The sequence below is a fragment of the Nilaparvata lugens genome, chromosome X (genome assembly GCF_014356525.2).
Source record: "Nilaparvata lugens isolate BPH chromosome X, ASM1435652v1, whole genome shotgun sequence".
NCBI classification, from domain to species: domain Eukaryota; kingdom Metazoa; phylum Arthropoda; class Insecta; order Hemiptera; family Delphacidae; genus Nilaparvata; species Nilaparvata lugens.
The window spans coordinates 14,232,985-14,258,394 of NC_052518.1; the positions used below are offsets into that span (position 1 = coordinate 14,232,985).

General features: G+C 30.7%; 2 protein-coding genes across 3 annotated transcripts in view; one reads left to right on the forward strand and one right to left on the reverse strand.

The window, feature by feature from the left end:
* Positions 1-831: 831 nt before the first annotated feature.
* Positions 832-7,127, reverse strand: LOC111044908 (myosin-2 essential light chain). Of its 2 annotated transcripts, none has more exons than XM_022330172.2 (5): positions 6,994-7,127; positions 6,869-6,896; positions 4,706-4,846; positions 2,660-2,824; positions 832-1,979 (listed from the first exon to the last, which is right to left on the reverse strand). In XM_022330172.2, exons 1-5 carry the CDS (start codon positions 7,003-7,005, stop codon positions 1,873-1,875), a joined length of 453 nt encoding a protein of 150 aa, XP_022185864.1. In that variant the 5' UTR covers positions 7,006-7,127; the 3' UTR covers positions 832-1,872. The 2 variants fall into 2 exon arrangements, with proteins under 2 accessions (XP_022185864.1, XP_022185863.1); XM_022330171.2 differs by having other exon boundaries at positions 6,625-6,896; positions 6,994-7,047.
* Positions 7,128-7,505: 378 nt separating this feature from the next.
* Positions 7,506-25,410, forward strand: part of LOC111044907 — a 33,841-nt gene continuing 15,936 nt past the window's right edge. The window contains exons 1-3 of the mRNA XM_039441453.1: positions 7,506-7,534; positions 7,596-7,893; positions 23,241-23,295. Coding sequence (XP_039297387.1) covers positions 7,506-7,534; positions 7,596-7,893; positions 23,241-23,295 — 382 coding nt within the window. The remainder of the gene's footprint in view (positions 7,535-7,595; positions 7,894-23,240; positions 23,296-25,410) is intronic.

Here is a 25,410-nt window from a genome sequence, read left to right on the forward strand (position 1 = left end):
TTTGAGATCAACAAAGTGTTAATGTAAACTTACTGGACTTTCACTTCTCTATTCAAAGCAAGGCTACTTCTTGTCTTCTTCTGAAGCGCATATTATCAGTCTTTTCTGCCATTTAAAAAAAACTTTGAATGAAAGACCTTTACACTGGGGACACTTTTTTGAAAAGTATATCAGTGGAACGTTTTTATTAGAAGCGTAATTCAAACTATCTTCTAATACAACTTGATAAAACAAACATCTAATAAAATCTATTATGTTTATAGAGTAAAGTTTTCTGGACTAGGAAGCAGTAGCATACAAAGTGCTTCAGAAGCATAGCTTCAAATAGTGAGTGAATTGTATGTACATTTCACTCAATAGTTAGTTTTTAAACACAATAAATATAATTATATAAAAATAAATTAAAAACATAAATTGAGATATCATGACGTTATCCACTATTCATATCCAAGTAATGCTTCATAAAGCATAAATACTGTATAAAATATTTTAGTTTCACAGAAGTAGCTAAAATACTATGCTACTTTTGAGAGCTCCAAAAATGAATCTTAGAAAAATGGACAAAAAATTATTTTCTCTAGTTAAAAAATATCTTGGTTTTGTTCAAACAATTTCTTTTCATTTTAAATCACACCTTTAAATCACAATCTGACTTGACTGATTTTTTTTCAAATACTAGCTCTAGTACATGGGTACTGTCGACATGGCCCAAAACCAATTAAGAATTATGTCTAATTTAAATAATATAAAAATTGAAGTAAATCAATTATGTATTGTTTATTATAATAGAAAGGGTGTCATTGCTGATTTAGAAGAAAAAAAAATCTAAAATATACAAAGAATATAAACATTTATTGCATAAAATATTTTTTATAATTTCAGAATTCAAGAAATTTCACTCAAAGTCTGCAGTATATAAATATGATAAAAAGGTTAATAATTTATGAATAAATTATAATTATTTAACAAGCATAATACATTTAAAAGGAATATTTATAATATGAATGAAAAATAAGTACTATATAGCATGGCTTGTGAATTTATAACATAAAAAGTTTTCTTTATGATTTCGTAATATAAATTAAAATATTTTTTTTAAACACAATATTAAAATAAAACATCAATTCAATACAGAACTTAAATGTGCAGTTTCAACTGTTAATTGAAGCCATCTAAAATAATTGAAATGAAAATTAAAAAATGCTTGTTATACAAGTACAAAAAGAACAATTTTTATCCAAACATAGATTCAGTCAAGATATTGGAATCAATTTTGAAGGAATGCCTTGAACCCAACCTGCAAGCCTACAGCACATTACTGTAGGTGATACGAGTTTTAAATTATTGTAAATAACAGATAAACAACGATTATCACAACACTAGGTGTTAGAAAAAATTAAAACCAAAGAAGAAGATTGGAAAATCAGTTTAACCAACTCCAAATGAATAATATCGATACATTACGGTAATAAAAATGAAAATTATTTCTAAATACTAATTTGGTTTAAACATTAAAAAATAAGAGGACTACTATTGTAATCAGTGATAAAAATGTTGTGGCAATATCCCCAATGAATCATTTGTAAAGGTATCTGAGCAAGCTCGATTCAAGATTAGGACTTGAAAGTTCTGACTCCATCTAATAAAGGATATTTCCATTTCTTGGTGATATACCAGGGATGTAAACAAGACTGATGGAATTATATATCCAGGTTGGTACTCAATACTCTTAGATATTGCCAACTGAAATGAATAGAACCATGCAATAAGAGTAAAAATGCCAATATAAGTGAATAAGTGAAGATTCAATATTATTATTAACCCTAATATGAAATGTTATGAACCAGTGATTATCAACTCTAAAATAATCGATTAACCAGACATAATCATGTTGACAAACTCTTCGTAATTAACGTTGCCCTGAGAGTCTTCTTGTCCAGCCAGAAGTTGCTCAACTTCCTCATCAAGCAGTTTTTCACCTGAAAATAAAAATAAATTATTTAATGGATGAACAGCAATAAGTAATCACACTGTAAATACCTTACATTTTAAGGAATACTTTTCTTCTAGCATTTTCCAACTGTTCATTTAAAAAAATAAAAAACTGCACAAATCAATGTTATCTCAACATTTCCGTTTCACCAATAATTTTAACATGAATGTACAGTATCATAAGAAGGCCTACTAGTTATAACGATTGAGAAGAAACCTATAGAATTTACTTAGAGGAGCACTATCACTGCCAGTATTTGTGAATAAATAACGTACGGTAAGACATTCTAACAAACTGGACAATCCTTGAATAGGGATTGGAAAATTTGTCACATAAAAATGTGTTGTGCAACTAATCAAATACGAGAATTGGAAAAATACTCGAGGGAACAGAACACAAATACTAATACAAATTGTTCAAGAATAAGAACATAAATTGAGTTCTTATTAGAATAGTTTTCAAATGATGGATCAATTATTCATATTTTCAGAGATATCAGTATAAACCAACAGAGTGAATGCAAGAGATTAAAAATTACCAGCAAGTAAAGGTGAGAGTTTTTGTGAGAAATGTATGCGACCCTTTGAAAATATTAAATTATGCACAAACATTACTAACAAGTAACAAAGTATGAGGTGATATTTTATTGTGAAAAATGTAACTGACCCAAAGTTGTCAACAGATGGCGAAGCTCGGCGGATGAAATGAAGCCATTTCCATCCTTGTCGAAGTGTCTCAGCCCTTCAATGAAATCATCGGCAGTATCGCTTGTTCTAGCCTTGGAAATGGCTTGGTAAATGGGCAAGAAAACTTCGAAGCTTATTCTCTCATCTGCAAAATAGAAATCAACTAATAAAAACTACCCTTAGACACATTCTATCCATGCAAAAACCTTAGTAGTTGGGAATAATATTTTATAAATTATAAGTTTCTACATGCAGCCATTCTATCCATGCAAAAACCTTAGTAGTTAGGAATAATATTTTATAAATTATAAGTTTCTACATGCAGCTTATTGAATTCAAAGAAAAAGGAAACTCAGATGATCTCAAACATAACTAGAACTGATGTGTATGTGTTTACTAAAAATCTATTTACAGAGTATTGAATGTAACGCTGTATTCATCATTCATAATGTTTTGCATGATTGTTGTTTCGACATGATTGTTTTGCATGATAAAACGTATGCATAAAATGATCAGAAAAATTGTCAACAATAATTCAATTCATAAAAGTAAATGAGAGGTTGAGACATGTATTTTCATTTTTAAATAACATTATATTCCTTCATTATAATGGGTGGAGTATAAAATAACATGTAAATCATTATTTAAATTTCAATTTTGAGTAAAATAAGAAATTGGATATTTTATTGAAGGTTGTTTACGGAATGCATGAATGCATCGTAACACCTGAATTCGATCTTCCATCAAAAATTGAAATTATGATCAAGAGATAAAGTAAGTAAAGTAATTGATAGACGATTGTGAAATAACCATTAATTTTGTACACAAGGAGTCATTTGTGGACGCATTGTGGATATTTTACTAGAGTTTATGATGCTGCAGCTCCTCTGATAAAATCTGATATAATGCTTATTTATGTGTTCAAAGTATTCATGTTTCTGTGGTAATACATAATTTGTGTACTGTATTTTAATGATACAAACCAAATTCAGCTTATTGTATAGAATACTGTACAAAATTAATTTTTGTATCGTTCAAAATATTATTTTATGAGTACTGTTTAAAACAATGAGAGTATATGTTTGTGCAACCCAATATAAAGCAGATGGAACAATGTTTCGATTTGAGCAATAATTAAGGCTGCGCAAAATGCTAATGAAAACTTTTTAATGGTGATATTTCTGAAGTGTTTCGATTTGTATAATATCAAACTATAAAAATGAAAGTTTTCTCAGGAATTTTTTTTTCCGATCATTACTTTTCTATATATATGATCGCATAGAGTTTAAATTTTCCAGACAGATAATTTCAAATTCGGTAAGAGATAAATTCATGAAATTTTAATGATGAATTTATGGTATTGTTTGTTGATTGAATAAAACAAGAATTTCCTGAAAATATCAATTTTTGAGAAAGTTATTCAATTTACCAAAAATTACTTCTAGTTAACTTCTTGAGCTATTTTTGGTAAATTGAATAACTTTTTCGAAAATTGATATTTACAGGAAATTGTCGTTTTATTCAAATTACAATACCATAACGAACTTACCCTCAAAATTTCATTTTCTCTTACCGAATTTGATATGATCTGTCCCAAAAATTTAAAATTTAAGCGCTCATATCTCAAAAAGTAATAATTTCAAGTAATAATTTTTTTCCCTGAGAATAATTTTTCATTTTTATAGCTTGGTGGTATACAAATTGAAAAATATCACCAGTAAAGTTTTTTTAGCCTGTTGCACATCCTTTAAAGAATAAAATCAGTAGAACAAATATTTTTTTAATTGCGCTACTTGAAAGTTTAATTACATAGAATTGCTAGTAGGTACTCTTATTTTTTGTTTCCTTCAAAATCATACTAGCTTCGGCCAATCAAGTGTCAAAATCAATAAATACAACTAAAAATAAATTTTACACTTTATAATGGCGTGATAAGGGTAAGCTTACTAGTAATTCCATGTAATTAAACAAATAGTTTGTTTTTTTGTTTTTTTTTTTAAGAAAGTTCATTTTTGTGGTACAGTACCTGGTTTATGTTGATGAGCGAATTTCTTGACATCAGATTCGGTAGGATTCTGACCAAGAGCTCTCAATGCATCTCCGATCTGAGATACGTGGATTTTATTGTCACCCCTGCTATCAAACAGCTGGAAGGCCTCCTGGAACTCTAAACAGACAGTAAAAACCACACATTAGTTCGTACATACCAGAAATGATAGACTGTGTGAGAATATGATCTTCAAGTCAATTATGTAATCTTATGAAATTTTGAATAAAGAAATGCCTACAGACAATACAATACATTTAAAATACAGAAATGTATAATTCAATGAATTATTGAGAGTATGGTAATGATCAATAGTCCAGTCAATATAGACATAAAAAAGGGGATGTGCTTGCAATTTATATTGTAGTTCTGATTTTTTAATATATTGTTTGGATACATGAGAGAAGTCCAGAACCAATTTCTTCATGCAAAATTTCCTTGTGCTAGATACAGAGATCATGTTCTGTGAGAATCATCCATTAGATGCACTTCATTTCAGAATTTCCTAGTGGAGAGGCGCGCTTAAGGGGACACCTCAAGGATAAAAATTTCAAACATTTTAGCTTTTGACACAATGCTCAGATCTCATTGTACTACACTTCATTCTTCTCGGCTTGTCAAGGCGGTCCAAAATCATGCATCATAAGTCAAATTCGGTCGAAAAATAGAAAATTTATTGTTGAGCGCACTATAGAAATTGGCCATTTGAAATGGACTAAGTCGAATTTGACTTATGATACATGATTTTGGATCGCCTTGACGAGCCGAGAAGAATGAAGTGTAGTACAATGAGATCTGAGCACTGTGTCAAAAGTTATGTGTTTGAAATTCTTATCCTTGAGGTGTCCTTATGGGCGCCTCTCCAGTAGGAAATACTGAAATGAAGTGCATCTAATGGGTGATTCTCATAGAACATGATCTCATGAACGTATATCATTTTGTGAATTATAAATGTGAGGACAATGTAGTTGGTGATGATGGTTGAAGCTGAAAATAAGGTGTTTTTCACAATACAAGGAGCACTGTTGTTCGGGTGTACCTGGAAATCTATGAGATAGAGAGCTCTACCTGATCTCAGATTGTAGAGCAGAAAAATACACCCAGAGGGATTTTGAATTATACATCTAAATGGTAACAATCGGAAGATATTGTTGATCAAAAACTAAAATTCATCAGAATTGATTTTTCCTTTAAATTTTAGCCTACTTATTTTTGAAAAATCATTATTCAGCACTCATTGGAGATAGAGTTTCCAATGATCTCATTTTTTTCAAAATTTTATAATCTAAAAAAAAGGCGAGAGGAAATTTTTATGTCCGATTACTGGATTTGGCAGAAAATGCTTAAAACTGGAAAATGAACCGAAAATACGAGGTTTTTGGGCAATCATGTAGGCTATCTAGCACTAGGAAACTTTATGTGAAGAAATTGGTTCTGGACTTCTCTCATGTATCCAAACAATATATTAAAAAATCAGATCACAATATTAATTACAAGCACCAATTTATAGTGACTGGACTACAAGGTGAGTATCTAACTTGCGAGATTACTATAACGAGGAAATTGATATTAATACCTAGCCTATACGTATTGCCTAATATCTGTAGGTAGGTAAGTCAAATATTTTAATCTTCACATAATCCACAATCTGAGCATCTGGTACAGAAACTTTTGGAGAGAAAACTGCCAAAAATTTATGAAAATTCGCAATAATTTCTTTGCTTATAACTTACCCAGTCACAATCTTGTAGCTTACCAAATATAGTAGCTAGTAAGGTTGTCTATATTGGGTCAATAACAGATAATAAAATATGTTTCTGTCTAATAACATAAACATAATTGAAAGTCGAGAAAAGTATCATTGTCATTATGATAGCTAACAGAACTAAAGCTCTTACCTTCCACTGAAGTCATTACCTTATGCACTATTTCAAAACCGTACATTTTTTCAAAAGGGTATTTACTAGATGAGAAATTATTGACTGAACAAACCGAAGGCGGAACGCACACTAAACATTCAACATCAAATCAAATCAGAAACACAATTGCTGCAAGAAACTAACTTTCAATTCATGTCCAAATAAGGTAAAACTTAAAAACTAGGCAAGTCTTCGACCTCAATTCAAATAAGATTTCACTCACCGGCCAACTGGTCCTCAGAATACGACGCCTGTAAAAAGTACAAATTGTTTGATTAAAAAACTTTGTAAACAGCAATTGTATAAAATAAATAATATAAATTCAAAATTTATTGAAATAGATCTTACCATTTTAGCCATTTGGACACACCTCCTTTCTTGTAAGGTTAGTCGTAAGCAATAAATTGATTCATTTCATGACGTCACTTCACAAGCTTCATGATCTCGCAAGTGAAGTTGTCAGCTGGATGTTGCTTTGACATAAGACAATATAGAGGAACCACACCATCCTCATCCGAGGTCGATAGCTCGAAAACAACAATGTGTAAAATACATCATTTTTTCCATTTCCAGATATTTTTATATTTAATTGAGAATTTTATCATTTTTATTTTTCAATAAAAATTTCTCCATTCATTATTAAATTGTTTCAAGCTCATTCACGAAAAATTTTCTTTGCTTACAGACAGGAATCCCAGGAGTAACCAAGCAACGCTGGATGCTAAGGATACGGACAATAAGAAACTGAACCCTGATACAAAAGAAAAGAGAAATAGAGTGGTTAGTGAGAAGAGAACGGATAATGAGAAGAAACAGGAACTGGATAAGAAAAATAAGAAAGAAGATGGTCAGAATAAGACATGGGACAGGAAGGACAGAAATCTCAAGAGTAAAGAAGCAACGCTGGATGCTAAGGATAAGGACAATAAGAAACAGAACCCTGATATAAGGAACAAGAAAGAGTATAGTGAGAAGAAACAGGAACTGGATAAGAAAAATAAGAAAGAAGATGGTCAGAATAAGAAATTGGACAGGAAGGATGAGAAATCAGAAACTAAGGATAAAAAACATGATAATAAGGATAGGAAACCTGAACATAAGGAGAGGAAACCTGATCATAAGGAGAGGAAACCTGATAATAAAGAGAGGAAACCGGATAATAAGGAGAGGAAACCCGATAATAAAGAGAGGAAACCGGATGATAAAGAAAAGAACCCTGATATTAAGGAAAAAGTACCAAAATCGGATGTACAGGACGAGGATAAGAAGACAAATGATGAGGAACCAGATATTAAGGGAAAAATACCAGATGACAAAAATAAGAGACTGAATCAATAAGCAATGGTGAGTTTTTTGTAGGTATTACAATAATATTATTATGTACTGTAATTATTCAATACGACTTACTATTACTCTGTTGCATATCCATATTTTTTCACAATTTAAATTAAACTTGAATTTTAAAAACACACTTATGGAGTGAAAATGCACTTACATTGTTAGTGACAATCGTTTCGACCTATTGTTGGTTATCATCAGACGATGATATCAGTATGATAATCAGACTATATTACATTGAGTTTCTAAAATGATGTTTCATTTCAACTGGGATGAAATTGGCACACATGGCACATTTTAAGAGAGTGATTTTTCTTGAAGCAAATTTGAAGACTTATATAAACTGAAATAAATTTAACACAATAAGTCAGTATTTATATGAACATAGAGGGTACAGTTTTCTCAGTGCCCACATGCTATATGGGATAGATGACATATAATAGCAGGGCCGGATGTGCATCTAGACAGGATGAAAAAATCAAATTATGTAGAATAAGTTTTAGGGGCTTTTTTCTTTACTAAATATTGTTTAGTATTCGTTTGTGCTTTATCTAATGAAGATGACTGTGTTTTAAATAATAGTATTGTGTGGGATATAGTTTGTAAAAGCTATTAGGGTCTTCATTTTATTTTCTCTAGTTCATAAATTCAGAAACTGGTTGGGCCTATTCAGTAGCGGTTAGTGATGGGGAGAAGGGTCGAAGGCTTCTTTATATTTTGCATAGGGGTGGTAGAGCAGGTAGACTCCCCAAATTGGCAAATTCGGACCTGGCTCTGTTATAAAGTGAAAGACATTACTATTTCTGTTTCTTCCTAAAGCTACGGTAAGAGAAGATTGACTAAACAGTTCAATCTATGTTTTTCCCCCAAACAGCAATGATGTATTATTATTCCTTTATACCTTTAACTCACACATGCAAGATATGTTTCATTGTTTGCAGTGGCGTATCCAGGGGGGATATGGGGATGTATCCCCCCCACCTCCGAAATGGAACCTGATTTTTTTGTGGCTGGATCAGCCATAAAAATTAGCATCTAATGCCATATTTTCGTTATATTGTTCTATGTAAGTCGATAAATGGGATGAGAGAATACCACTGCAATAGCACTGCAATAGCAAAGCAATGGTAATAATAATAATGAGCTTTTTTCTTATAGTGGTTTAGAGCGCAGGGGATAGAGAAACTACACATAGCACTTCAAAGTTAGTTCACTTTTTACCATCTATTATTATGAAGAAATTTAATAAAGCTTATATTGGTCTAGTTGATTATAGTTTATTCAGTTTCATGCATGTCCTTAAACAAAGTTTCAACAGCTTCTACTAGAGACTAGCCCCGAAAATTTTACAGTTATGATGAACGGGAGTAGTTTCTACCGTGGACAGGAGGAACACATCCCCCTAATATTTGGAAATAAATTGTTTTATCCCCCCCCCAACTATGTTTGAACACTTAAGTGAAAACCATGTAAATTTGAAAAAAATGTTAATCACGTTGAAACTAAGCCTGTAAAGTTGGTTGAAACAGTGCTTTATTGGAACGAAAACTTGAGCATTCTAGATTGTTATCTATGTGTAGGACTAATTCTGTAGGACTAATAAAATTCTACTTCATTCCATTCTATTTGTTATTTAATCAAAACCCCATAGGCCTATGAAAATTTTCAAGGGAAAATAATAAATAGCCTACTGATCACAAAAAAAACTTGAATGGAATGTTTGTTTTCAAGTGGAAATTGCGTAAAATCGCACCAAATTGAAGGTATATTTTCTAAATTTTCCCCTCGGTGTCTACCTCAAAATTTAGGTGCTTTCTACTCCAATGCTATGATCCCCTCCGAGATTTGAAGGTATATTTTCAAATTTTGAACGTATATTTTCAAATTTTTCCTCTCGGTGTCTACCTCAAAATTTAGGTGCTTTCTACTCCAATGCTATGATCCCCTCCGAAATTTTTTTCTAGCTACGCCACTGTTTATATGTTTATTACTGTTGTATGTGTCAACATTAGAAACTGTGTATTATCTACATGTGTTATGTAATTTTTATGCATTCCCCTGCATTTTTATTGCAGGGAAGAATGATTCAGCTGATGACACCCACATACTCCATTGAACATTGTACCATCATTTTCAACGCTTGCATTCTGAATAACAAGGTTTTCAAGGACACGAACTCAGAGCTTCAATAAAGATGGAGATTTCCGAGTTGTAGTATTTTATGGGAACTCACCTGTATATATTAATAATGTGAATCATTGACGGTACAGTAGTTCAATGCAACCATGCTAAATTGAACTACCTACCATAATTTTTTGTCATCATGGTGAAATGAAAACGATATTGTCAGTTCCACATACTGACCAAAAAAGACCACTGAAGATGATGCCTAAGTGCATTTAAACTTACTTTTGGCTCAAATAAATTATATGGAACTAACAATATCGTTTCCATTTCACCTTAATATGGAGAAATTCCACAATATCTCTGTTCATTGTTATTTTACACAGCATACAAAATTTACCGTCAATGTTGTGCTATATTTGAGATAAAGCTATCTGTGTTCAATTGTGCAGCATATGCAAAGTTTTTATAAGGAATGTATGTAATGGCAGTAGTTGAAAAGTACATCCAGTATTTGCTTTTCTGTTGAGTTTTATTCAAGTGTTCATTGATTGTTTTAATATTTGGAACTTCTCAATTTTTTATATTGATAATACATACATTAAAATTAAGTGAACAGTCCCAATTTGATTAATAAAAACTAGTATTCTATTGTCGTAAGAGATTTGAAGGAAATTTGTTAATATACCAGAATAAGTTAAAAATGGACCCTGTGGGTTGAAGTAGAGAGTTATTATTGACTTATAATACAGTACTATATATATTTGCAATACAGATGTAAATTTTGTAGAAAATATGGAAAAAGTATTATTATTAGCGTATGACTTGCAATGGTGGGGAGACCCAAGGTTAGTTCCACCTCGCCGTATAGGCTATAGTCCTAAGTTCCCTAATGGGAAACTTTAGGAAACCTAAATGGAAAAAGGATCTTTTATGAATATGAGAGAGATTATCTCAATCATATCTATTTTAGACTTGACAAAACTCATTCATTCCTTGCGTATGAAAGATAGTCTCAAGGATGAAGTCAATTAAACATTTTTCCTAGAGAATTTATAATATTTTTTGTTCTTAGTCTATTGAGTATTGAGCCTATTGGCACTATAACTTCTACAGAATCAAAGATGATTAATGATTTGTATTAGATTTTACGATATAAATTTTTGAAGAAGATTATAACATTTGTAATTGAGAAGACTAGGTACCATATAAGATTAGAAGATTTTGTATTTGTGAAGATTAGAATTGTATACTATCTATTCATATTTAACAAGAAATTTATCAAGTAGGGAATCACATCCATTAGATTAGATGAGTGTATAATTTGAACTGTTCTTTCTCTAAATGTGTATTTTTATATTATTAACAATACCGTATATTATTATGTAAGGTACGGTAACTATTAGATTATTGGATTCATAAACTATATTCCCTACTTCTAGAGAAATATAGTCATATGAGTAAAATATTCATTCATTAGATTGCATGATTGGTTGCTCTCAATGAATTAATAATAATATTATTGTTTCAAATTAATACAGTATTATTAATATCTATCATTGTTATTCTACCGAATTTTCTACTTTGAAATCAACAGTAGGATTAAAGTGAGTAATGGAAATTCATTAATTAGATTAGATTTCATAGCTTGACTTGAACCGATCTCTTGATAAATTGCACTTTGAAATTAACAATATGAAATGCGAAATTTAATCTGTTAGAGTGGATGGCTTGTCGTTTATAGAAATTTATTTTACTGCATTGTAATATTAAAATTAATGTTATTTATCGAGTGAGAAGCTTCATTGAAATGTTGTCTTTAAAAATGATTGAGTAAAATGAGATATCTATTCACTTTTATCTTATTATTTCAGCTTCATTTCCTTGAGTAAAATTTGTATTTGGGCGAAAAATGAGCGTTCATAGTGTTACATAATATAAAGAGAAGCCGTAGGTAGCCTACTGTACTATTTTCATAGTTCATCGTCTCATTATATTCATTAGGCATATATCCTAAAGAGTTATTATTTATTTATTGAAAGGTAACTTAATTATATTTATTCAGTAGGTATTGCTTCAGACTATAGTAGGTAGGTACCGTATTTATCATAGCTAGGTATTTGGGAAACTAAGAAAAGTAACAGCAGATATGAGAAGATATGAATAGGCTCGATATGATGTAAAAACTGTTTCAATAAAAGGTTATTAATACATAAATCCTATTTTATACTGCAAATTAACTGTATTCAGGTAGTGTAATGTTGATGTTTAATGGTTTTATCTGGAGGTATATGATACAATTATAATAGCCTATCATGTATGTATCAAGATACGCGTATCTAATGCGAGTATTCAAAATTAACCACTCAATATTCCATATGTGTTACAAAAATCCAAACGGAACAAATATGTGGAAAAAATATGTTTAAGGAACGCGTTTTAGTGAATTGTTTAACCTTTTTGAAATTTTGAGACTTGTAAAACCGAATGAAAGGATTTTTTTTCATTGTATCACACTTTGTAATTGGCGCCCATTGAAGCAGTATTGAGATTCCTCTCCACAAGAGTCAATGCCATCTTGTAGTAAACGTCAAGCGACCTATATAGAAAAGGCAGCTTGAGCTAACTAGCAGAAGCAGACCATTGTCATAGAACGACTGAACTTCAATCGTGAATCTGTCTTGACTTGTAATCATTTTGGGATAAAAGAGATTGTTTTAATAGAATTATTCAAGCTGTTTGTCACTTAAAAATTATGATTATTAATTCCAATCAAGAATCGAGTAGTAAAGAGAGTATTTTAGACAGTATGCCTGGTTTAATCTCTAGTAGGTAAGTAGGTCTCAATTTACGTTTCAATCTCTGTAATTATATTTAATTTCTTCTTTTTGCTTGAAAATAATTTACAGGAATGCTATTTGGAAGTACATTTATTCCTTAATAAATAACTTGATCTAAAATTTTACAAGGTAGCTACAATATTCTGTTTTACGTGTCAACTCAGTGTAAGAAAATGGTGATCGCCTACGTGATATCCTATGTTTTCGTCAGGATCAGATTCTCTTTATTTGTTTTAAATTGATGGAAATATCGGTTCGATAACTTCTATCATCAAAAAATTATATACCTGTGTTTAAATTGTGTGTGATTACATTTTGATCTTCATTAGATTTTTATTTTTAATTCACCTAATATTAGACAGTTACCTTTACATAGGTTCCGTAGGTACTAAACTTGTAGCCTATCCTCTTTCTCAAGTATTGTGGCTTTGTTATGGAAGTTTACTTGATAAGTTTGAATTTTTAAATTATGAATTTCATACGTCATTGTTGAATATTGCATTACCGTTAAGTAGAATTTATGTAGAAAAGCTCGTGATTATTTAAGTACTATTCATGCTTATCTTGGTGTCCCTGCTAGTTAATAATAGGCCTATTATTAAATTACTTGGTAAACTAACTTTTGATTGGAATTAATCCACACTTTCTATTTTACTCTATTTTCTATCTTTAACGCCTGTACTTTGGACAAACTAAGTTAATATATGCTCTCATTCAGTTGAGAAATTTTAAATAATTATCTTTAATTTACGGTAATTAAGTTATGATATGATATTGATATGCTACACATTTTGATTACCTATTGCGTTTGAAATACTACTTTTTCTGAGCATTGATATTATTGTTACCACGCAATTATTAGCACTTAATAATTTCCCAGTGAGACTACGGTATGTATTTATCGTTGGTGAAATTCACTCTATCCATTTATAATCTCTTAATTGATATTGATAGTTCATTAAAACTCGTGCTGTTCAATCATGCCTACCAAGTTGATTATAAATTTGCACAAATTATCTACTCATGTGATGTCAAATAAAATGACCTCGCATAGCCTACTAAATTTTGAATCTACAACCAGCTTTTTTATAATTTTATCTGAATTTTTCGTGATACGGCAATTTCTATTACTATTAATCGATTAATTCTAATTTACTAATAATCCTAACTAAAATTTATTCAATTTGTGATTCAAAGTGCCGGTTGCACAAAAGCCGGTTAAATTTTAATCGTGATTAATTCCACGAGAACCAATCAGAAAAGCAGTATTATAGAAAAGGCCTTCTCTGATTGGTTCTCCTAAAATTAATCATGGTTAAAATTAAACTGCTTTTGTGCAACCGGGCCTAAGTCTTCGCAACAATAAAAGCTCAACCAAATGGATCTTTCTCCAAGTGATTCCGTAGCTTAATTGGTAGCACGCGCTTTTCATGAATGAGAGCCCGCAACCTCATGACTATTTTCATTTATTATTTTCTGAGAATTTGCAACTCTGACAAAGATTATCAACGTAATTTTTACAAAATAATTGATAATTATACAATTTTTCATGTTTCCTGGAAAAGGAAATTGCATTCTACAACACAAAATTTCCTCCCGTGCAAAGCACAGGTTATCTGCTAGTTTAAAAATAAATAGAACTGTTTCTAGTTGATTATTTACTGGGAAATGTTGACAGAATCTCTAATGAATAATTGGATAGAATCAAGAATGGCAGATAAGAATACATTTTATCTTACTCATACTTTTACAGACAATTAATCTCAATAGTACATTTCACAATATATCTTTGGAAGTAGAAGGAGACAAATCATTGAGAATATCAGAATGATATGAAGACATAAAAACAACATTGTCAATTTTTTCTAGAACAGTGAATAACCAATTTATTTATCCAATTATTCGTCACACAAAGAGTTGTATTCTTCCCTTAGATGATTTATAACTTCTACGCTTTTATAACTGGAACCTATTCACAAGCACGGTTATATTTTAAGAGTGTAATCCATTTAGTACCAATTATTATTATTATTTCTAAAATTATTACTATAAGGCTACCTAAAAATGAGATAATAATAGAAATGTTTTGTATAAAGATCGAAAACGTCATGTGCCTGTTAAATAGAAAAATAAAAGCATTGTAAGCATTTTCATCTAAATACCGTGGAATGCATAAATAACTGGACAAAAGGAATAATTAACCAAGCCTAAAAACAGAAACTGTAGACTACCTATTGTAATAAATTTACAAAACTTGAATTTAATTAAATGTAAAATTAGTTTATTATCACATTTGATGGTGATAGGGAGAGAGATTGGAAAGAAATATTGTTGTTAAAACTATGATAATAAGAGAGGTTTAAAAATAATCTCCAATCTTAAATAAAATATGTAGGAACGTTTTAAATGAATAATAGTATTGCAGTAAAAATATAAATAAAATATTATAATTGCAGTATATATGTAGTGCAAATATTAATGAAAATCAGATGAGAACATCTGTAAATTGAAACATGAATAATATAATATATATGTGGTGTTGTTGAAAATAATTATAACAAAGCTCTGATACATGGCATGTGCTGTATAGTGAGAGAAACGGGAACTGACACTAATGTTAGTGGATTGGTCTTGAAATAAACAACAACACTGATAAAAAAAGGCTACTAGCTTGGTCAGAGTGTGTTATTGCACTTAGAGGAATTTATGTCAGTGAAAGGCATAAGTGCGAGGTTTTACATTAGGTTGTATGATGTTTTGAAAGTTGTAGTTCCATTTAGCTTTGTGTTTAAAGCAGTTCCCGTTTGTTATCGTTCTAATAAATTCTCTGTTCCGCTTTCAATATTACTTGCGTTAACATTCGACCGTTCAATATCAATTATAGAAATGGAAGGAAATGATTCGTTGGTTGAATTTCACGTTGAGTGCTGCACACTGTCTAGTCTCAGCCGTACTTGAGGCATAATTCAACACGCCTTGGCTTGTTATCTACTGAGACAAATGTGCTGTAGTATTGAGAGACAGCGATAATATTGTTTACCGAAATAGATCGGAGTTTATCATGGTATTGTTCTTTTGTTCGGTGATCATTTTCGGACAGTTCAACGGGTCAGAGTCGTGTGTTTTGCATTCATACAAGGATTTTCTAGAGCAATGTTCTCTTTATTTACTCCAAGTTCATTAATAGGGTTAGTTGTATATGTTTATCCAGTCTCATTCAATTTCTAACTCATGGAACACTAGAATATTGAATTAAAACTCGTTGATACTTGATTTATTGTCTACAGTAACTTTCATTCACTAGTGCTGCGGTAATCCCATTCATCAAATCACTAACAAATCATTTATGAACCTTGTAACATAATTATTGTTCTTGAACCAAGCATTTCAATTGTTATTTAATATTAAATAGAATACAAATTGAGTATTATTTCTACTTCTGTTAAATTTTTCTGTGTCACAGACTCATAGTAAAAGTAATGATAGTTCAATTGTTTGGAAGTAATAATGTTGTGGTACACATATCCATATCAAATAAAACGACTTCATACTGTCATAACCACTAAAAATTGAGAAACTAGTTTTGGTTGCTGCACCATCATCAATCTCTAGAAACTATAAAAAATTATTTTTTCAATTTTCTCATAAATATGTAGTTCGAACCGGTTCAAGTAGTAGATTCTATTTAATTGATTTATTTTCTTCTTCCATAATTCTCTGATATATTGAAGTCATCAATTCACAATATAAATTGAATCTGGTCTCTCAAATGTTATGATTCTCAAAATTTGATGAATTGAAAAAACTTGTTTATTCAAAAATAAGATGAAGCTCAACTTGCATTCCATGGAAAATATTTTATGAAAGATTTCAAACTGATTGCCAGGTTGATTTATTTTGTGACAGTTGCTGTAATTTAAATAGATATAATCATCTCTATATTATTATCGATTGTCTATCGCTTCCGTTTATTTAAAAAAAAAAACACAATTGCGTCATCAAATTCAATGCTGTAATATATGATTGTTCAAAAGCCAACTATCTTGATTTGTTTACTGAGAATATTCTTTGTTATTCAGTATTCTTCCATAAATTATCTCCTGCAAGAATTCAAATGCAACATGTAAATTGTAAATTTGTTCTTACTTCACACATCTAGTTTACAAAATTGTAATGTAGTAGACAATTTATGCTACAAGTTCCAGTCTTAATTCAGTACCCTTCTAAAAGTTATCTTCCAGGTCTATAATAATCTGTTGTATCACTAATCTATAAAATTATCATCTCGACAATTTTTTAACCCTACTAATAACTAAATGTTGCATGAATTGCATACTGATTTAATACAAATTGTATACTGATTTAATAAATTCTATGTATTCAACTCAAACTTGTGAATAAAACATCTTACAATTTTGGAATTGCATCGTGTAATTATATTTTTGCCTGTGATGTAGTTGAACGTCTTTGGTCCGTATCATTTAGGACACCAGGCTGGGACACCAAGTGTCCGAGCGATTCGCGGGACATAAATTCTTATTACTTTCATCACATTACCAGGTTATGGTAGATGCAAGGTTTCTTTTCTCTATAGTTATGGTGTCCGGTTGGTGTCCCAGAATGCTTCACACACGGACTCAACTTACGTCCAACTGGTGTCCTAATGTAACACGGGCCTTAAGTTTGCATATTCATTAAATTCACTTATAAACTAACGAACTCTAGTGTGTTGGTGGAGGTAGTATTGGTGGCAGGTATCCATAATAATTTATTTGGGTTTACCAGATATCTAAAGATCCGGAAACATTCATAATTTGATTTATGAGTCAGGGAAACGGAAATACTGAGTCAAGAATTTGGAAAAATAAAAAACATTGATAAGATTGTTGACAAAAATAACATTATAACATTAAGATTGAAATCTTCACAATTCAATAAATTGTATTGGACTGATCAGCATATCCAAACTTTCTATTTGTAGATAAATATTGCTTCCAACAACTAACGATCATCAATAACAATTTCATGTTTAGTAATGATGTCACCATCATGATGGTTTGTAATAATTAGTAGAGCCTCAATAGAAATCAGCATGCACTTAATCTCCGGAAATTTATTGACGAGACAGGATGATTTTCTGCTCTGGTATTCTTGAGGTCACCAGTTGCTGTATTTTATTAACGATTCTGAAGAAGAGTTTAGTTAACCAGACACGCTTTAGTTGCCTAGTAACTAGTTACTTGAATAGTTCTGATAGGAAATGTCTGTAAACACAAGCCTAGATGTTTTCATTAAGAAATTTATTGAATAAATTAAGTAACAGGATTATTTTATCTAAACAATTTTAAGGCATTTTACTTATCATTAAAAAATTATTGAAACCTTTTGTATTATTTCAAAGAGGTATTTTAAGAAATCTTCCCTTCGAGCTATTTGAGTTAATGGATAAAAACAAATTGAATGTCTTCAACTTCAACCATTATGAACTTTTAAATAACACAACTAAATTTTATAGCAGCAAACAAACAGATGAAGCGAAGATTAGTGGCTAAAAGTGGCTGGTTAAGCCATGGAACCTGGTTACCGTATATAAAAGTTTTTAAATTGGTTAGTGGTTGACAACATGCAATTTGTTTTCATTCATTTTGGAAAATACAAAATCACTCATGATTTACAATGCAACTCCTGAAATGTCATTTAAATTGATGAAAGAAAAACACACTGATTTTGTCAATTCTACATTTTAGATTGTAAGTACATATTTTTCTTTCATTATGGAACGATACTACTACATCAATAGTGAATTCAATTGTGAATGTACTCATGAATTTCTATTTGGATTACTCAGTTACATGCATGGACATTTCGGCTATAGACTAGTCAATAAAATATGGACATTGACCATGAAAGTACGGTTCATAAGCTGTCTTAGAATTGAATTTCCTCTTGAGATATCATTCTTATTTCCGGATTATGCTTGTAAATTGAGATGATAAATCAGGAAAAAGGTCATGTGCAGTGCATCTTTGAACTCTGGAGAAGATTTCTTGAATCTAGTTCAAATTCGAGGTTCTCTAGTGAAATCGACCTGACACCAGGCAATAGTATGCTGATTAGAATAACAAACTTTCAACTTATCTTGGTCATGAAATTTACTGTGAATTTGCAGATCTTACCATTACAAATTGAAGTTTCTAAATATTCAGTTAACATTCATATTTGTATCATAAAATGGTGATCTAGAATTGATTATAGATAGGCCTACATTAAATAGATAATTTCGTTAGAAAACTTGCCTTTACCAGAATTGCAATGAAAATTAGCCATCTTCTGAAAACCACTATTACAGACAATAAGGTTTGGTTTGTTTACTTGCCACTGTGTTTACTTTCCTATTTCTACCAATAGACCACTATTATTTTGAGTTTTGGATACCATCCCTAATCATAATGCGATGACTTTATAACTTTTATTTTATCAAAGCTTCCATTTTTGTATTTATACATTTTTTGTAATTTACTTTTTCATTGTGTTTAATGATAGATTATTTTTGTGTATTCTTTGTGTTTGATCGTTGTGACGTTTTCTATAGCACTGTTCATTCCTTGTAAGAATAGAAGTTTTTTATAGTCTTCGTTATCGTAATTTGTCTTATCATATCAATTTGTCTTTGATTTTGGACTTGCTTTCAAATCAACAGCTCAGCCTGGTTCAAAGATGTACAAGTTGAGACTATGATCCACCAATTTCGATTTATAATTTCAATATCTTGAGGTATGTTGTTGTTGTTGTTGGCAAAGATCATCCGGTCCAAAGAATAAGGGCTGAATTAAGCTCGTCTTGAACTTCGTGTTGTATTGTTTTTATGTAGACTTGCACGGTGATGTTTGCCAAGAAATAGAGATTCGCCAGCCAAAATTTTGTACATAAAAATAACTTTTTCTGCGTTTTATAGCAAAATTACAGACATTTAGTTAAATGAAATTGTTATTGTGCATTCCATGTTGAAAACTGAAAGTTGTTTTGACAGGCAGATTTGTGCCTACTAGTGCACTTTTCTATTTCAACTGCAGCTTTTCACTAATACAATAAAATTAATCTTGAGAGATTTACATTCTCATATTTTTTCCACATACTATTAAATTTGAGCTTGACCTTCATTTTCTCATTCATGATGTATCAGCTTATTGTTCTGAATCATATATAATTTTATATGAATGGACATAATTCCTATACTAGCATTTGGGATTTGGCTTTTACATTACAAAGCACTGAAATCGCACTCCAATCCAATAATCAAACCCATGCCAACGTATAGGTTATTCACCTTTTCATTTCTATCAATAGAATAATATTGATGTTTATTCTTTCTTCCTATTCAGCAACGTATATTGGTGATTCCTTACATCTTCCAAATTCATAAGATGAAAGATGCATTGGAATCTTCAAAATTATTTGGTTTCTATTGCATACAACTTGTATTCAAATTTCCTCCTATAAATCAGGACCATTCATTATTTCATATTCAGCTCTTCCAAATTACTTTGAATTCAGATTTATTGATATTATCAGTTCTCATTATCCAAAACTCATTGATACTCAAGGCATCATCATTGATATATGATTAGGAATTTTATTTCACTATAAAAAAAGGTATTCATGTATTTTTATAGGGCTTCTTGAAAGCTTAGTTACATAGAATTACTAGTACCCTTTTTATTTTATTTTAATCACGGATAGTTCCGGCTTATCACGCCTTTATCAAAATAGTTTTTGTTAGTTTTAGTTTTATGACAAACATTCGATTAAAATTCAGAAAATGAAACTAAAGCTTCAAGAATAAATTGTGTTGTTTGAATGTGTCATATATTTAAAAAAACCATTCGAACTGGTAATAAATGAAATCGACTAGTACTGTATTGATGCACTCACAATTGAAATGTATTCATGCAATTAAAAATGTATTCAATTAAGTAGCAGAGAGTTTAGTGTAATCGTTCTTGCTTAATAAATTATAATTGTATCAGTACAGTAATAGTCGATTTCATTTATTACCAGTTCGAATAGTTTTATTAAATATATTTAAATATATTCGAATCTCTTTTAAGGTACGGTCTGTCAGTTTGGGGTGCAGCTAACTTCAGTTTTATAGATCCATTATTTGAAACTCAAAAACGCATTTTGAAAATAATGGGAAACAGGGAAATCCGGTTTCCAACTGTAGAATTATTTATAGAAAATAGAGTACTCAACGTTGGGCAATTGTGTATTTTCTTGTTATTAGGGTATATGAAAACACATCAAAAAAATCTGGTGTGGTACACTCACACAACTTTCCTTGCTCATATTTGAAATTGAAACTACGATCAGACTTTTGTATATGTGTATATATAATTGTTTTCAGAGTACTTTTTCCTTTGTGTAAATTGTGAAATTCGATGATTTTTTTTAGTCGTCATTTTTTTAAAATCGTCAAAACAGCTGTTCTACATATGAAATATCTCGACTATGTGTTCTTTTTATGAACTGCGCTACCTACCTATTTCATGCACGAGAAGAATGTTACAAAGTCCATTTCTCAAGGATGGGGTGGACCCCCCATTAGTTTCCCAGTAAGGAGACTCATGTCAGTTGATAGAACTGATAAATAACTATTCAGAGTATGAATTTGAAAAAATCGGTCAAGTTATTTTGAGAAAATCGTGGAAAACTTGGTTTTTTTAGTAATTATCCGCCATTTTTCTCAAGAATATTACGGAGCTCCTGCAATTTTCCCAGAAATGAGACTCATGTTAGTTGATAGGGCTTATAAATAGCTATCCATGGTATGAATTTGAAGAGAATCGTTAGAGCCATTTTCGAGAAAACCGCGAATAACATGGTTTTTTAGTGATTATCCGCCATTTTTCACAACAATATTACGGAGCTCCTGCAATTTTCCCAGAAATGAGACTCATGTCAGTTGATAGGGCTTATAAATAGCTATCCATGGTATGAATTTGAAGAAAATCGTTAGAGCCGTTTTCGAGAAAACCGTGAAAAACATGGTTTTTTAGTAATTATCCGCCATTTTTTCCGCCCTTTTGAATTCAATTTTATTGAATTTCTTATTGTCAGATCCTCATTGTATAAGGACCTTAAGTTTAAAATTTCAAGTCAATCGGTTGATTAGGAATGGAGTTGTCGTGTTCACAGACATACACACACACACACACACACACACACACACACACACACACACACACACACACACACACACACACACACACACGCACACACACGCACACACACACAGAGAGACCAACACCCAAAAATCATGTTTTTGGACTCAGGGGACCTTGAAACGTATAGAAAACTTTAAATTAGGGTACCGTAATTTTTTTTGGAAAGCAATACTTTCCTTACCTATGGTAATAGGGCAAGGAAAGTAATAGGAACCATTTCATAAATCATGGAAATAATACTATAATAAGAGAACGTAACAACCAAGAAGTACCAAGAATGAACACAGCATTTGGGCAAAGATCACTAGGATATTTAGGGCCTACAATATCTAATAGAATACCAATAGAAATCAAAGGAGAGGAAAATTTCAATAGCTTCAAAAGAAAAGTTAGACATTGGTTATTCAGTATTGGGATACAAAGTAGTGATGAACTAATAGTAAGTAGGATTCAGATTTAAGTAGTATTCTTTTCAAATAAGGTAATTTATAGGTAAAAATTAATAGTACCTCGGTTTAGTAACATTGTACTAGGTGATGCTTAGGGTAATAGATAAAGTTTTAGATTTTTTTGTATTAATCTGTTGTAGCATAAATTTGTATTAATTTGATGATAACCTCGACACATATATTATATTATATAGTTAGGTATAATTTTAAAAACATTGAATACTGTTATATTATTGATAATGTATATGAAAATAATATGTAATGTTGCTGAATTTATGAATAAACTCCTCTGGATGTGTCGTCCAACATCCAGAGAAATTATTATTATTATAAAGCATTCAAACAACACAATTTATTCTTGAAGCTTTAGTTTCATTTTCTGAATTTCAATCGAATGTTTGTCGTTTCAAGATTAGTTCAGTATGCAATAATTGTATAATAGGTGTAATTACTGTCAATTTTTCCTTCTTACTGTCAAACCCAAGGACTGTGTTGTGAATTGGCATAATTGTAAACATTTCTTCCTCAACTCTTATTATTGTTTTGTTTTTTTTTCTCAGTGCTGGTTTGGAAAAATACATTAATATTTTTTTTCAATTTTATTTTCAGTGCTGGTTTAGAAAAAGACATGGCCACGCCTCATTACTGCGTCAGCCTGGGTGTGGGGCCTCAGTGGTAAGTTATACTAATAAAATAATCGTATTTTATAAACTATTAAAATGATGTACCAAAACTGAAAAATTTTCTTAATATTCGAATACTCTGATAAACTGAAATGTGTGATCATATTCTTGATTCACATCAGTTTACAGTACAGGTGCCATTTTGTTTAAAGTCGATCATAAATAAAAACAGTCAATCTCAAAAATATATTATCTTGATAATTTAGGCCTAATTGAAATAATGAATTTCCCATGAAGAAATTAATTATACAATTCTAAATAGGTGATCAGCTGAAATTTGCAATAGTTTTCTCATAGAGAAAACATATGTATCAATCTTTTTCTACTCTTATTCTATGGGTTTATTGAAAAACTAGTGATTTTCTTAAAAGTACTTATGAGTCTCAAAATTGCATGTTTTTCAAGCGGGTGACAAACTGTAATTTTCAATGACGTTTTACGCAGAAACTGGCAATTTTTATGAAAATTGCGTCTCAGATAGCCCATCAAAATCGAATCACAAACTACTGAACTGTTGATTTCATCACAACATATTTGCCATTGAATTGACGATTTACTCAGTTTTTTATGGTCCGATTTTACAAAACTCATAACACATCATTTTCTTCAGAATTTTGAAATTTGAGAAATACTGCTTTTGACGAAGTCAACAGTTTTAAAATAAAAACACAGATAAATAAATGTTTTCAATGAAATGTATTAAAATGTGGATGTCTCTTGGTGAATCTATGTACCAAAAATATTGACGGATAGTTATCTGACTAATTGTTCCAATTATTGTAGCTCATTATTAGGAAAATTCAAGATTAGTTTTAATTTGATATCCATTTCCCTTACATGATCCCAATTGATCTCTCAGGAGATGTAAACTGAAACATGGATGAATAATGAACGTGAATCGACATTGCAAATACGTTTTACAATGAGAATAACGCCTGGAAGAGAGTTTTGGGACACTGTATACTCATGAATTTATGACTCCCAGATTTTCAATTTCATTTATACCAGCCACAATAAAAACTTCCACTATAAATTCTCGCTTATCTGTTTCGTAATTTGTGACACTAGTTGGTTTTTAGCATTTCTAGCTTTCTAATTTTAGTTCTGTATTGTATCGAAGCATAACTTCCGATGTAGGCATTCATCATTTTCTAAATCGAAAAACTACATCGAAATCAATATTTATTGTATTTAGTCTTGCCTGAATTTCAAATTTTCTGGTGTTATAAAAAAATTGAAAAACTTTTTCTCGTTATCAAATTTCTATCTCAAAAACAATATTTATTGCATTTAGTCATAGTTGATTCTTCAATATTTTAAAGAAAAGTTTTTAAAATGATGGAAACATTTTCCATATGTCAGTGGCTGGAAATAGCTTGTTATCGACAAACTTATCTGGTATGTTATTGATTATTTGTCACTTACATTGCATTCTACCGTGCTCATCGAAGAATGTACTGAAGTATGTACAGTGAAATATTTGTAGTAGTGAATAATCAGAAAATAATACTGACGAACCACTATTAGTTGATTTGATTTGAGTTAGATTAAAAAAACTTAAAAACTGACTGACTGACAAGCAGTGTCTACCTCCTTCAAATCACTACAAGTCTGCAGTTTTCAAAAATATTTTTAAAATGTTTAATTTGTTTATGAATTAATAAAAGATTGGTTCATTATTCACTGATTTTAAACATGATAAGGTTTCAATGTGAGAATCCGTATTAGTCTTAGTTGAAGTTACTTTATTTCTAGTAGCTTGGCTCTTCCTAACCTATCTATTCGGAGATATGATAATCAATGAGAATCAATGAGAATTAATATTTGTGAGAAATTTATATTGTAGGCTATATCAGTTTCCGGTTTGTAAAGCTGCTGGGAAGGTAACTTTAGAAACTGCATCTATTGAATAATGATAAAAAAACAGTATTATGAAATTATTTTAGATGGTCTAGCCTATCCTTTCTTTTGATAAGAGAAACCCACATGAATACTTTCATTTTTTTACTAACCCATCCATTGAATTTCGTTGGTACTTAACGATTCATACCCTTCTTGAACAGTCCTGAATAATATGATTTGCAAGGTGTGGATTAACAGAGTACAG